This window comes from Blennius ocellaris (assembly GCF_963422515.1).
Source record: "Blennius ocellaris genome assembly, chromosome: 14".
NCBI classification, from domain to species: domain Eukaryota; kingdom Metazoa; phylum Chordata; class Actinopteri; order Blenniiformes; family Blenniidae; genus Blennius; species Blennius ocellaris.
Window position 1 is genome coordinate 8,310,414 of NC_137663.1, and position 14,572 is coordinate 8,324,985.

A 14,572-nucleotide genomic window follows, 5' to 3' on the forward strand; every position below is an offset into this window, starting at 1 on the left:
AGTGCAGTCCAGGCTTATATGCAAATAATTCAAAGCAAGTGTTACAACATGACCAGCACACGAAATAAGGTTTTACTCTTGTAAAAATCTTTATATTACTTCAGTTTTCTCTATGTTTTCTGTGCCATTAGCCAATTTATGCCACCGCATTCAAAAAATACATAGAAGTGACTGATATATGGTTTATCATGCAGTTTTCATGCAGCCAATGATGATCGCAGCACAAATTGTTGAAATGGGAACAGACAATAGTGTAGGAACCCTTCTTGGTTTCAAATATCCTGCAGGTTGGGAGAACCAGGGTCTGTATCCCTGCCCCAATCTGCCCGTCTGTCCTCTCCTATTCTCTCCTCTGTCCCCTCACTCCAGTCCAGAAGAGCAGACAAGCCGCCACCTCCGAGTTTGGTTTCTGCAAAGGTTTCTTCCTGTTGGAGGGAGTTATTCCTTTCCATGCGTTCTATGCTTGCTCACGTGGATTTGTTGGGTTTCTCTCTGTAAACATCACCTTGTTGTGATGCATGTGGTGCTATTTAAATAAAACTGAATAAAGTGTTGCAAAGTAGACGTATAAGCTTATTATTTTTAATGGGACGGCGCATGCATGGGAGACAGTTGTGACTTTTTGACCATGTCTCAGTTCTTTAAAATAATTCATTACAGGTTTATGTATGTTGAGAAAGAATAGCATGTTTCAAAAGAACAGAAAATGTATGATTTGACGATTCCTGAATGGCATCATCATCATCATCATTATCATAGTGAGAATCTATGAATCAGATGAAAATATATGTGCACGACACATGCAATGCAACTGCTTTTAAAAAAAGTGTATCTGTATCTACGGGTTCACTGAAGTCAGAGTGCTTTGTTTTGCAGTGTTGGATAATCTCACAGCCGTACAGAATAAGCTATTGTCTTTCCCTCGTGTAATCTGGACATGTCAGAACAGACGTAAATCCATCCTGAAGTGATAGTTATTATGAGCTTTCAGTCTGACTCTGTCAGAGTCAAAGGAGGAGCTGCCCTTGGGACATATTCGTAAACACTATGTACTCAGACTAAAAACACATAGAAACTGGTGGATTTCTGCCATATTCGAAGAATAAAAAATGTTGGATCTTTAAAAAATAAAAAAAAAATTGGATCTTGAAACCAATGCATCATGCATTATTGGAAAAAGCAGAATTTCTCATTTCCAAGTAGAAAATCCACCACAGCATGAGACCAAACTCGGAAGTTCCCACCAGGAAAGCGGGAAACTTGATAGAAAATGCCAAAAAAGCAATAGTCAATAACAATAATAGATGTTTGTTCAAATCATTAAATCACTACTTCTTGGAACCATACACTTTCCCAATTCTCACTTGATAACAAACACATAAGTATGTCCACGTTATTCACCATTCGGCCACTGATGTGGTCATATTATTCAAAACAACTACAGTTTATTACCTTTTTTCAAAATCACTTAGCTTTAGTATTTCCAGGGGCCAGGACTTATACAGAGTTATACAGATAAAGGCAATAAGTGGTTTATGTCATATTATGTCATCAATACCTTAGAACTAGAAAAATCTGTGATGGCATTTAAAGTTTTTTTTTATTATTCAAACAAATGTTCTAGAATAATTTTCCCCCTGAATTACATTCAACTCAAGTCTCATATCTAACTTTGACACAACAAGTGACTGTTTCAGTGGTTTGCACATGAATTATGTGAAACACGATTGCATGATGGAATAAATGTCTCTCCTGGTCTGAAATATCACAAGGTTGGGTGTCAGCTTGACTTCTGAAGATTTTCTAAGAAGAACATTGAAATATAAAAAAATCCCTGCAGGCTGATATTTGAGACAGGATCTAAAACATGTGAAATTTAATGCATGAAGTCATATTTCCTGTTTTATGTTGAATCAGCTTTTAAAGATATCGTTTAACTTAACAGTAAAGCATTAATCTATTTCCCTACATCTGTATTTATTCAATAGTTTTAGATTTAGGCTCAATGATGGTGGAAGTATATCACATTTCCCTTTTACAGCAACTCATTGTAATTTTTATTGAGATACTTTTTAAAACAAGCTTCTTCTCCTGCAACAGCTGGGACTCAAACTGGGCTCCACTACATTTTTTAAGCTACGTCGTTGACAGAAATATGAATCACTGCAAATCTAAATGACAACTTTAACAATAGAAATACCTGAAAAAAATGTCGACTCTGCAATTCCTTATAAACAAGGTGTATTTAGAAAATCCTAGTCTTGATTTAAGACCTTTATTTACCGAGGTAGTTTACTTTTCTCTTTAAAAAAAAAAGGAAATGTACCTGTCACGGCCACTGTCACTTTATTCTACAGACTTCTCTACATTCCTGCACAGTTCTCAGTCCGTCCATGTAATCTGAGCCTGTAGGTGTGTTTCTGATGTTAGAGAACGCTGCAAGCAAAAACCTGCCGGAACAATATGCAAATAGTTGCCAGGGATGGTTTTTGACCCATAAAACAGAGGTTTTTGAATACTTCCAATTTGGCAGCGTTCACATGGGAAACTCTATTTGCACTGCAGAGCTCAGCCACAAGTTGAATTCAGGTTTTGTTTTTGTATTGCATGAATCATTTACAGCAATTTTCATGATTTTTCATCACCTCAGTCTGGACCACACTAAACCTGCATTATTAGCTTAAATCCTTGGATTTCATATTTTATCCTTTTAATCTATTGACTGCATCAAATCTATGAAAAGTTCCACTTATCATATGTATGTGCAATTAAAAAATGTAAAACTGCAAAATGGTTTTTTTTTCACAATTTAAAAGACTATAAATGCATCGAAATGGAAAACGATCACATGCAGTCACATCCCTAATATTAACATAATATACTTTATTTGCAAAAAAGAGAGAAGTTGCACCAGATATAAAGACTGCAAATCAACAAATATACTAATGCTGTTTTCATAAATGCATCATTTCAGTGCAGTAATAGATGCTTCACTCAAACAAAAGGAGTTTATGTGACAACCTCAGATGTTTAAAACTCCTTCCTCTTTTGTTTGCCTGTCTTGCATTGTTTTTATTGACATGTTATCTTACTGTTGACATCATCTGTGGGCAGGAAAGAAGGATTTTCGTTTTCTGAGTACGACAACAGACTTGAACCTGAGATGAAACGCGTCCACAGACCTCTTGGTGGCGCCTCTCGTGTCTTTCAAAGGTTTTAGGTGTTTGTTTTTACAAGATCTGTGTGGCCGTTGTAGTCAGAGACACGTGGAAAAAAACAAAAAACCCTAACAGATTCCCTGCATAGTTTTGTCTGTAGTTCTGTACATCAGGACTTAAACTTTAATAAAGACATGATACCTTTATAGATGTTGCAAAACATAAAGACATTCATGTCATGCTTTATTTAATAATATTAGTGTTAAAATACAGAAATTGGACTTTATCTAAAAAGAATTCACAGAGTTTGTGAAACCAGCGCAAAATATATTATTTGTCTAGAACAAACAAATACATTTCATGAAGTCTCTATTTATGTTATTATTACTTCCCACAGATGTAAATCATTTGTTTATTATGTTTATGTTCTCCTGACACGTCAGTATATATTTGCATACACGCGCTGGCGAGTGATAAAAAAGGCTTTCACCACATGTTGTTAATGTCAAAAGGAGAGTTGCCCTCAGGAGAAATTCCTTTTAACCCTGATGTAAACACACTGTACTTGAAATGAGATGTTTTAAATTACACGCCTTTTTTAATTACCACGTTGAGAGATTCATCGGGGACTGAAGTTTTAGTTTTCTCCATTTCAATTGTATATCCTGATTATACCAAATCAGAAAAACCACAAGAGATTTCATGGAAAAATAAAATAGTTTAAACTATTTTCTGAATTCCGTTTAGACATACAGTGAAAATGATCACTGTTTGTTGAGTTCCTCTCTTATTACACACAATCGGTTGCTTTCAAGTGCAAATAAACATATTTTCAAGCACTAAAACTTTCCTTCTCTAGACAAATTACTAAACACCGGTTATTTTACACCCACCGATTTCCACCATTGTGACCCATTCAGGCCTGAAGGCAGGAAAACCTGTCATGTCTTCACTCAATGTTCTATTCTGTGCAGCTTCAGACATATAGAGGCCTCGGACATGACAGACAAATACTGTAAATATACCAGATTAAACATTAATAAAGCTACTTTTTAATAGTATTTGCATTCAAAAATTGGCTTCTATATATTTTTTGCTCATTCCCTGAGCAAAAAATGTACTTCAGCTGATCATTATGTAATAAACCGTAATTTCTTTACACATCCAGAAGGCTGTTGGGTTGCTGCAAATGCAAAGATAGATTTTTTTTTCTATGTGCATGGAAACACTGTTGTGTCTAAGTAAAAAGAAAGAAAGAAAACTGAAGTTACAGAATTAAAATTGAACTATTTGAATGTGAAAAGCAATATTTCCCTCAAAGACGTGTTCACTTGCTCATTCTTTTGGTTTATATTAAACCTGTGTTGGACGACAAGACTGGACCTCGAGTAAAGGGTAAATTGCATTGCAAAGTAAAGCAGCCAGATACTTTCCAGCTCGTGCTGACATTTTGTTAGACATTAGGAGTGTAGATGCTCATCCAGCCACACACCTCACAACCATCCATGATTCAAAAAGATGCCTTTTCTTCAATCCGCCACAAGGTGACTCTCTAACCCAACAGCATGAGCAGCATCATAAGACAACACGCCAAACTACGATGGAACTACTATGAAGAAAAGGACCATCCTCACTAAACTAGCAGGTTTCTATTTATTAGTTACCATGGATACCATGACATCTGGGGTCTACTTCGGGTCAAACATGCAGGAAAAGATCAAACTTCCACCTTGGAGGATGAGTGAGGGCGGAAGTCGCCACTTCAGTGTCTGTCGGGACGAGGAGACGTGGATGACAGATGATGCTCTTTCTGATGTGCAGCAGCACCTGAAGATGATCAGCAACACAAGATCCATGAATGCATTTTCTCACTGATGTGACTTCACATCTTAATTCAAGGTTAAATTTAGTTTTAGCCATACGGTTACAGAATCTCACAGTACTCCCAAAATTTACTTTTGCAAATGAATTTTTACAAAATGTAAAATTCCAAAATAAAATTGACCATTTGTATTATATTGCTTTAAAAAATGACAGTAGTATAACCTTATGTATGAAAACTGCTGTTAAACGCCCCCAAAAAAGAATAAGATTAAAATAAATAACAGGTTTCAGCAGCAGATATGACTTTTGTTTGTTTTACAAAGGCATCCAATTGTACCATACTACAGTTGTTATAATTATTAAATATTTATATTTCATATTATACAGCCAAGATGTCACTCATAGCTTTAGCATCAGTGGAAACTGTTTTTCTCAGTTACATTGTCACTAAATTCACTTGTCACTTGTTTATTCAGCTCATTTTCCTTGAAATCAAATGTTCCCAATATTAACGTTGCAGTTTCAACACTACCTTCAATGCTCAAGAGCTAAATAACACATTTATTTTAACATCCATATTTTGGAGCCTCTTCCTTCAACTACCTTAATTTATGAAAAGATCAAATATTAAACTGACTCACAGAATACTGATTGCTGTGTTACAGTAATACGCTTATTAGTGACAGTTAGAGTGACTTTAGTATAAATCAATTAACTCAGTAATTTTCACAATACCGCCATTTATTAAACAGATATTCAAGACAATGAAGAAAAAGTAAATATACTAATTCAGTATTTTGAATCTTTCTTCAGAAGAGATCTGTTACTCACATCTTGTCAGTCGTGAATCCTGAGAAGTTCAAAGTTCAACTGTAAAAAGTGCAACTGAAGGACAATCAAAGTTCGCCTGGTTCACTGCTGGAGCCTCTGCAGATTTTTCTTTCAGAAGAACATGGTTAGAAGAATTCTACTTTGTTAATGAAGTACAATTAATATGAATACATTTTTAATTATACATTCATTGAGCCGAGGGTCTTGGTCAGAGAGCCCCAGTGCATGTTTTATGGACTGTAGGGAAAACTGAAGTACCCATAGGAAACCCACATACAGAGGGAGAGAACATGCAAACTGCACACAGAAGAGCCCCATTTGAACCCACGACGTTCTCACACAATCCACTGTGCCACAGTGACGTTAGTGTTGTGATGAAAGAGCTCCAGTTACCTGCAGTCACACCTCAACTTGCCAGTCGGGATATTTGTGACATTTTGTGTTCCACTTAATTTTTCTCTTGAACCAAATTGCAAAAAAAAAAAAAAAAAAAAAAAAAGCCAATTTCTTTTCATTTGATTTTCTAAATGAGCCCCTGACTTGTAATACAGGAAACCCCCTCACCAATACTTTCACATGCTCTAGTTCACACGTGTCGAACTCCGGTCCTCAAGGGCCGCAGCCCTGCACGGTTTGGATTCCAATGAGCAGCTCGTTATCTGGCTTTGTGCTGAAGCATCAGGACGTTCAGTGGGAGACAGGGAAAACGTGCAGAGCTTCGGCCCTCGAGGATCTGAGTTTGACACCCCTTGCTCTAGTTCATCTAGTTAAACATGTGGATTGGAGATTATATTAACTATACAAGAGTGAGCTATGAAAACTTTCCATGGGGAAAGGCTGAATTTGAATAGCAAAATGTCAGCACTTGCATTAATTTGAACGAGTCTAGTGAATGGAGCTGCCACGCTAGTTTAACAGATTGTGTCAAATACAATCTCACATCACAACAAAGCCTGTACAACCAACCCTGAAAGATTTCGGTGATTCTTGAATGGACTCAACTATCCTTGGAAAAAAATCCAAAGATCTCAGTTCTATCCTGAAAGTCTCTCCTTCACCTCAAACATTTCATGTTGGCTCTTTGACAGGGCTTACTTTACCTGCAGCTCAACATGGATACCACTTTAACTTTGTGCTGTGATCGGCAAAATAAGAGCCAAGATTTCAACCATTGTTTAGACACTTTATTCACATTTATAAAACTTTTCACACTGGAAAATGTATTCACATCTTTTCTTCCAACCATCGTCCATTTGCCTCTTGCCACCTGAAGAAGAAAAGATTGAAGTTAGATTTGTAAAACTCATTTGTGGTAATCACTCACCATTCATGCTGCCTACAATCATGAACCATAAAGACTATACACTGCGTAAAACTGCTTTGGTCGACACCATTGTGTGTCTAACATCAAACCAAAGCGTTACTCAACTATTGAAGCCGCAGGGAGTTAAACTGAGACAATGTTATATTTGTACAGTGAAGCACACAATGTCAGGTGTCTTACCACAAATGGCAAAGTGATGAATGAGCTGGCCAGAGATGCCGAAAGTCCTTGATCTGGTTCTGTGGGACGAGACAGAATTTTAGACCGCAAATAATTCACTTTGTGAAATCCTGCATCAAGTCACTAACTTAAGTTCAGAAAACCGAGAGTCACCACCAACAGTCTGCCGGTAATTCCAGCTATTTCAGTTTAGATTTCATCACCACAAAAGAATCAAAAGCTTATTAGATATCACTCAAACTTACAAGATGCATTTGAGGAGCAGGTCACACTGGGAGATCTAAAACAAAAACAAAAAACAAAAAAGTGAGATCAGAAGGCAACAAAGAAATATAAAAATACTTTTAATGAAAACTCAGAAAACTGGACCAGAAAAAAATCGTCAGTTGTCGCATCAGACGGCACTTCCTATTCCAGGTTTTCATCCTTGTTCTCGTCTTTATCATTGAATTGACGTTTTGTAGTAACTAATGTGGCAGCTAATCAAATGACCTGTGGATGTGACACTTAAATATTCTACACATTTCTGCATTAAATGATGTTTTTCTGATAACCAATGTCTTATTGCATAAAGGTGAGACCAAACCTATTCATCGGTTTAAAGAAACCAACTTACCAGCATCACCTCAGTGGCGGAGCGGCTGTGTGGAAGCCTCGACTCATCACCCGCTGAATGTCTGGGGAAATCAGGGGCAATAACTTAAAAACCAGATACATTTTATTTCAAATTAATGTTCAAGTCTAATTTCATATTCAGAAAACTAGTAATCAACACTGAACAATCTGACGGTAATTCCAGCTGTCAGTTTTAAGTTTCATCACAACAGGAGTAGAAAATGTGCATTTTTATGAGAAAAGACTCACCTGAGGGAAAAGAACCATTCTCAGTCAGACGGTGTCTTACAGACCTGAGCTGCATTGCTCAAGGGCTCAATGTCCTTCAACTTTCCATCATATAAGATTGGCTTGAGGTCATGTTGCCTATAAAAGTGAAACCACACAATTAAAGTTAGCAATAACTCAACTGACTCCAGCAATAGTCATTTGCAGCTATGGAGGCTCAGAGAAGTGTGTGAGAAACATCGTCAGTTGTCGCATCAGACGGCACTTCCTATTCACAGTTTTCATCACTGACAAGAGCTGCAGAAGACACATTGATGGTTCCACCATTACCCACCTGCAGAGGACATGACCAAGCCCAAAGTAGTGACTTTGTCGAACTGAGGCCTCGAGGCTCCATCTGTGGAGAAAGAAATTACTGGTCATTATTTTGATGTGATAAATATCAAACTGCCAAGCGGTGAAATGTAAAGCAGGGTGTTTAGAATAGAAAGGCCAAGGGCTCCCAATAAACTATTTAATAACCTATAACGATTTAATTACTGCACGTTTCACTTTTAACAGTGATGCTTTAATATAATATATAATCTCACTTAATAGAAACATGAAAACAGAGTTGAGAACCACGTCCAGTGGATTGACCACGTGTTGGGCCTCCATGATGCTGCACGAGGATCTACCCGACTTGAGTATAAAAATCATTCACAAATGTCCCGAATTGATTGAAAATACAAAGTTGAACTTACTTGTGCAGTTTTAAAGTATTTGTGGTGACGTGCCGACTGTTAATCTCTAGTAAGAGATCAGACTAACTTGGTACGTGAGCTCGCCTTGAAGGAGGAAGTCGAAAGAGAGAGAACGGCGCTGGGGAAAGTTTATATAGCCTGGCTGGCGCGGAAATATTACGTCATCAACGCAGCGTCGACGTATGACGCGCAAGCGTCATCCGTTAGAATTTCTTTTTTTCTTTAATGAAATAATTTCATGAGATAATCTATTTTTGTTGTTGTTATTTTGTGCTTGGTTGTATAGGCAGCGGGTTATCCTTATATAAAGCATAGTTTTGCATTTATTATTGATATATATACAAATAAATGATTCAGTTTTACATAATTTAGTGTACTTGGTTCTATTTTCTCACAGGGATGGATCCATACAATCTGAGCCCAGAGTAATACAAGTTCACAGTTACGTAATTAAGCATAATTTATGCAGCTGACTAAATGAAAATGAAATGCATTTTTGTCTTTGTTTCTTCTGCACTTCTTCATTCCCGTTCCTCAAAATTACTATCAGAATGGACATGTCATTGCGCCTGAGGTCGGAGGGTGGTGCTGTTTGACAGCTTAGTCATTTGACATGAGCAAACTCATGTCAGGAAAGTTAATGTAGTGACAGCCTCTTTGTGTGTCTGCTGTCTGGGAGAAGCGCAGACTGACCAAACTTCATCACTGCGTTTTTGCTTCGGATTTCTCTCCTTTGGGCACTTTGGGTACACTTCACATCTCCAGATTCACTTATTTCACCTGCACCAGGTATTGTTGCTTTTCATATTTGGACACAGTCTGTTTCTTTTGCTGTGCAGATGACTTTCTTTCCTGTTATGATATATAAACTCCATTAGGGGCAAATGTATCTTTTAGAGTTGTAGGTTTAACATCAAAACACATCAGGTTTTTGCTCATCAGTGTAAGTAATTTGTTATTCTATATTTTTAAAGATTTAAAATTGTTAGCAGTGACAATAAGTAACAACTCACGTTTCCCACACAATTGTCAACTGCTTTTCTATTTGTCCTGCTTTTACCACAACCAGTATTTTACCACGTTTTGTGTTCCAGGTGAACCTGCAAGTGTAATGAATGGTGGGAACATATATATATATAACAGAGTGTGTTGAGAGTTGAAAAGAAGTGTGTTTGCTGTGCTGACAGTGGCAGCTTGAGGTTTGTGAGTCTGTGAGTGTGTGTGTGTGTGTGTGTGTGTGTGTGTGTGTGTGTGTGTGTGTGTGTGTGTGTGTGTGTGTGTGTGTGTGTGTGTGTGTGTGTGTGTGTGTGTGTGTGTGTGTGTGTGTGTGTGTGTGTGTGTGTGCAGACACACACTTGCATTGATAAAGTGCATCAGCATGTTGCCCCCTGTGAAGAAGGACCGGGTCATTTCTCAGCTTCCACAGGTCAGTACAGACAAGTTAACAAACAAATGCTCCAACCGCTCCTGTGTGCGACGTCGTTATAGGATCTGTTTCTCGTCTGCTTTTCTCTTCAGTTTCTGACTATTTGCTCTCTGCGCAGTGTTTCAGTCCAACTGCGGCGCTGCACACTAAAGAGGGTTTCCACCCTCAGGTGAAGGCCGTGTGCCAGGTTCAGAGGACGAGCTCCATCAGGTAAGTTCACCTCTCCAGGTTAAAACACACACTTGTTCAGACTCACAGACATGTGTGCGTTTAAGTGAGCTGAATGAATTAGTTTGGGCAGAGTCCTTGAAGTCATGCTGTGTTTGCTGTGTCAGCTGACATTTATCAGCCATACCCGCCACATGCAACCACGTTACCTCAGACATGGAGCTTCAAATCAGGATGATGGGATCATTTCTTCTTGTAAAATGAGCAAACACATATGAGATAATATTGTGTTTTCTGCACAAACTCTAACACAATGAGAATTTCATGGTTTTAGTTGGTTGTTATTATTTCTGACTGTCTCGACTTCTTATTACAGCTTCAACATTGCCAAAGTTATCGTGGTTGGAGACGTGGCAGTTGGGAAAACGTGTCTGATCAGCAGGTAAAGAAGTTTTCAGGAACTTGGGACTCAAAGTATTCAATAAAGATTAAACATAATATAAATAAATAAGCTTTATCTTTCATAATTTGTCTTTTCAGCATTCTTTTTTATTAATAATAAATTTTTTTCAGAATTTTCCATGTAAGTGTTGCCACAGCGGATTATTTTATTCCAATATACTTTGTTTCCTGCTTCCTCTTTGCAGTCCTCCCTCAGTGAATCCATGAACCTCCTTCAATCCTTTTGTTTACAGAGCTGCTATTGATCCTAAATACACAACCAAACCATTTCAACCTTACATTTTCCCATCAAATAGTCTAATGTTCTCATTCCTAATCCTGTTCATAATAATGCTCACAGAGAAAACCTCAACAACTTCAAATCTGCAACCTCCAGTTCAGCCTCCTCTCTTTTAGCCTCTAAACATACATTATAGGCAATTTCACGATATTAACTACAGTATATTTGTTTTGTTTTGTATGCTATTCTTCAGTTAGAATTATTGAATCAAAGCTCCTGACATAATATGGATTACTTGCTTATAGATAGTAAACTAACTACACTCCTCTTTTCCTCTGTTTCCCCTCTTCCTCATATGTATTTCCATTTCCTTCCAGATTCTGCAAGGATGCTTTTGATAAGAACTACAAAGCCACTATTGGGGTGGATTTTGAGATGGAGCGTTTTGAAGTGCTTGGCGTTCCCTTCAGTTTACAGCTGTAAGTCAAACTACATGTTGAATCTTCCACCCTAAATTAATCCATTTACTGTGTGGGCAGAATCAGACAGGTTAAACAAAAAAAGGTTTGTCCCACATTTGGAAACACGATGACGTAATAAAATGTGTCTAATTACATTATTGTGAGGCTGCACAAAGTCCTCGAAATAATCTCAATAATCATTCTTTGGACTGTTGCAATGGAGGTTAAATCAGGGTTTTTTTTTCTTCACTGTCTGCATTTGATTTGCAGCAATAACCTAGAAGATATTCCCTTTTAGTTATTTTTTTTTTTTTTACAAAGCAACAGATAAAGAATTAAATGATTCCATGTGTCTGGAATGTAATTTCATTCATTGGAGGTTTAACAGAGGAGGTGTTGATAAAGCTGTTTGGACTGATAATGAAGTTGCCTGTTATGTATTTCAGATGGGATACAGCTGGTCAGGAGAGATTCAAGTGCATCGCCTCCACCTATTATCGGGGGGCACAAGGTGAACCCAGATCCTCACGTCATTATTATTACACATCTCATTTGTCAGCCTCTTGGAGCTCCTCATTTGTTTTCTTCAAATTGTGTCTTTCAGCCATCATTGTGGTATTTGATTTGAGCAGCGTGAGCTCATTAGCACACGCCAGGTAGGAAACGGCCTTTTAGGATGTCACTGCTATTCTATTAGGACCTATTTATTATTTATGAACTGTGTGTGCATGTGTGTGTGTGTGTGTGTGTGTGTGTGTGTGTGTGTGTGTGTGTGTGTGTGTGTGTGTGTGTGTGTGTGTGTGTGTGGGTGTGTGTGTGTGTGTGTGTGTGTGTGTGTGTGTGTGTGTGTGTGTGTGTGTGTGTGTGTGTGTGTGTGTGTGTGTGTGTGTAGGCAGTGGCTGGAGGATGCTATGAAGGAGAACGACCCCTCCAGCGTGTTACTCTTCCTCGTTGGTACCAAGAAGGACCTCGGTGTGGGTGAAATTTAAAAAGAATCATTACAAGCGAGGACAAGATCGGGTGTTTTCATTAGTTTAACGATGTCATCTTTCACTTCGGAAAATCCTGCTTGTTTATTTAATTGCTTGTTCTTTAACTTCGTCATCTTCAAATCGATTGATGGATAAAATCAAAACTAACATTTAAGAAAAACAGTTCTGAATTTATATTTTTCAGGAGTCTTCAGTAAAAAAAAGAACATTTTAAGGCTCATATCTTAAACTAAAAATCTATCTATCTATCTATCTATCTATCTATCTATCTATCTATCTATCTATCTATCTATCTATCTCTCTATCTCTCTATCTATCTATCTATCTATCTATCTATCTATCTATCTATCTATCTATCTATCTATCTATCTATCTATCTATCTATCTATCTATCTATCTATCTATCTATCTATCTATCTACTTTCACTTAAGAGAAGAAATTCTAACCCTAGTCTATTCTTGCATGATAATGCTTTACATTAAAAAAAAAAAAAATAAATCACCACCTTCTGCTCTCCTTCGGGGTACATTGAAGGCAGCTCTGAAAATTCCACAGTTCATCTTTTAGTTTTTGATGAGCCTGTTTCCATGGCGACGGTTTCTCTCCTCAGTCTCCTGATCAGCTGGCTCGGGTCGAGCGCGAAGCCATCCGACTCTCTGAGGAAATCAAAGCCGAGTACTGGGCCGTGTCTGCAAAGTCAGGTGGGAGATAAACTCTCACTGACTGCATGTTCCAGTTTTTATTTTTTTGTTTTTTGTTTTATCTCACCAAACAGTGTGTCTGTGTGTCTGTGTGTCTGTGTGTCTGTCTGCGGCTCCAGGAGATGGTGTCAGGGACTTCTTCTTCCGCGTGGCATCTTTGACTTTCGAGGCCAACGTTTTGTCTGAGCTGGAGAAAAGTGGGTCGCGGCAAGGAGGGGACATAATCAGTGAGTCAGTTTACTCACTGGACGCTCTCTGGCTACTCTGCCTGTTAGATCTCTGATGGGAAAAACGTGCTGTTTGATCAGGAAAACATTTAAAAGTTAGGATTTCATGCAGTGTTCGAGGGGCATCAGACCTATTTTTCAGCGTTACATTATTGTTTATTACACATTTCAATGTGGTCAAATTCAAAAAATATCCTTTAGAAAACAGATGGAATACACAATTTGGAAACTCTTGCATTACTCAGCAATTGTGTGATTCGACATGAGGATACTTCTTAAAGATGCACAATCTTAAAGATTAAACAGCCACTGTTATTAAATTGTTATTTAATTTTGTCAGGAGACTAAACTTCCCTCCAAGTGATTTCTTTGAGGGAAATAAAAATGAGTCACTCCTGTATCTGGAAAGTATGGAAGTAACTTGTTGGCTGTGTCATGTGATTTTTAAAAGTCACATGACAGCTGGTAACTCTCCCGGGTTCTCAGCTCCATGAACGCCAGAATCAGAGTCTTCATTGTCATTGTTCAAAACAACAACATTGTTAATGCAGTGGAGGCTGTGTAAGCACTACATTATAGCTATATAAGAGGTAGAAGCAATAAAACGCATGAAAAACTGTGCGTGTGCATCAGTAGAACTATATAAAAGTGGCAGAGGTTTTAAAAGAGAACAGTAACTTGGCTGTGAACAACACACTCCTACAACAGGCTCTCATTGCACTTTTTATTTCCCGTGTACCTGAAATGAAAGCTCAGTTTTCTTTCCCTTTGTGCACAGGGATCACAGACCGTGCCGGATCCGACGGGTCGAAGAGGAGATCCACCTGCTGCTGAGCTTCAACACATTCCTGGATGTACTGTAGTGGCGACACGGCGGAGGCGACTCGGCGGGCAGTTCGGCACCAACGGACTCCTTAAAAAAAAAAAAAAATCGATGTTGAGCAAACAGTGTTTTATTTGTGGCCCTCTTGCAAACGGCCTGAGAAGGAATTAGTTTGTAGAGTCTGTAAA

The 14,572-nt window shown here is 38.1% G+C and overlaps 1 protein-coding gene and 1 long non-coding RNA gene across 2 annotated transcripts; one reads left to right on the forward strand and one right to left on the reverse strand.

Annotated features, from left to right (window-relative positions):
* Nucleotides 1-6,982: 6,982 nt before the first annotated feature.
* On the reverse strand, nt 6,983-9,001 carry LOC308139811. Its single transcript, XR_013936934.1, has 7 exons — nt 8,904-9,001; nt 8,495-8,557; nt 8,182-8,298; nt 7,934-7,994; nt 7,563-7,597; nt 7,318-7,376; nt 6,983-7,080 (listed from the first exon to the last, which is right to left on the reverse strand). It is a non-coding gene; the product is annotated as an uncharacterized lncRNA (long non-coding RNA).
* A 1,280-nt stretch (nt 9,002-10,281) lies between these two features.
* On the forward strand, nt 10,282-14,395 carry rab34b (RAB34, member RAS oncogene family b; the record flags this gene model as incomplete). The annotated part of the gene is made up of 10 exons (XM_080508535.1): nt 10,282-10,329; nt 10,448-10,539; nt 10,874-10,939; nt 11,557-11,658; nt 12,087-12,151; nt 12,245-12,296; nt 12,533-12,614; nt 13,244-13,334; nt 13,454-13,561; nt 14,340-14,395. 10 exons carry the CDS (start codon nt 10,282-10,284, stop codon nt 14,393-14,395), a joined length of 762 nt encoding a protein of 253 aa, XP_080364661.1.
* Nucleotides 14,396-14,572: the final 177 nt, after the last annotated feature.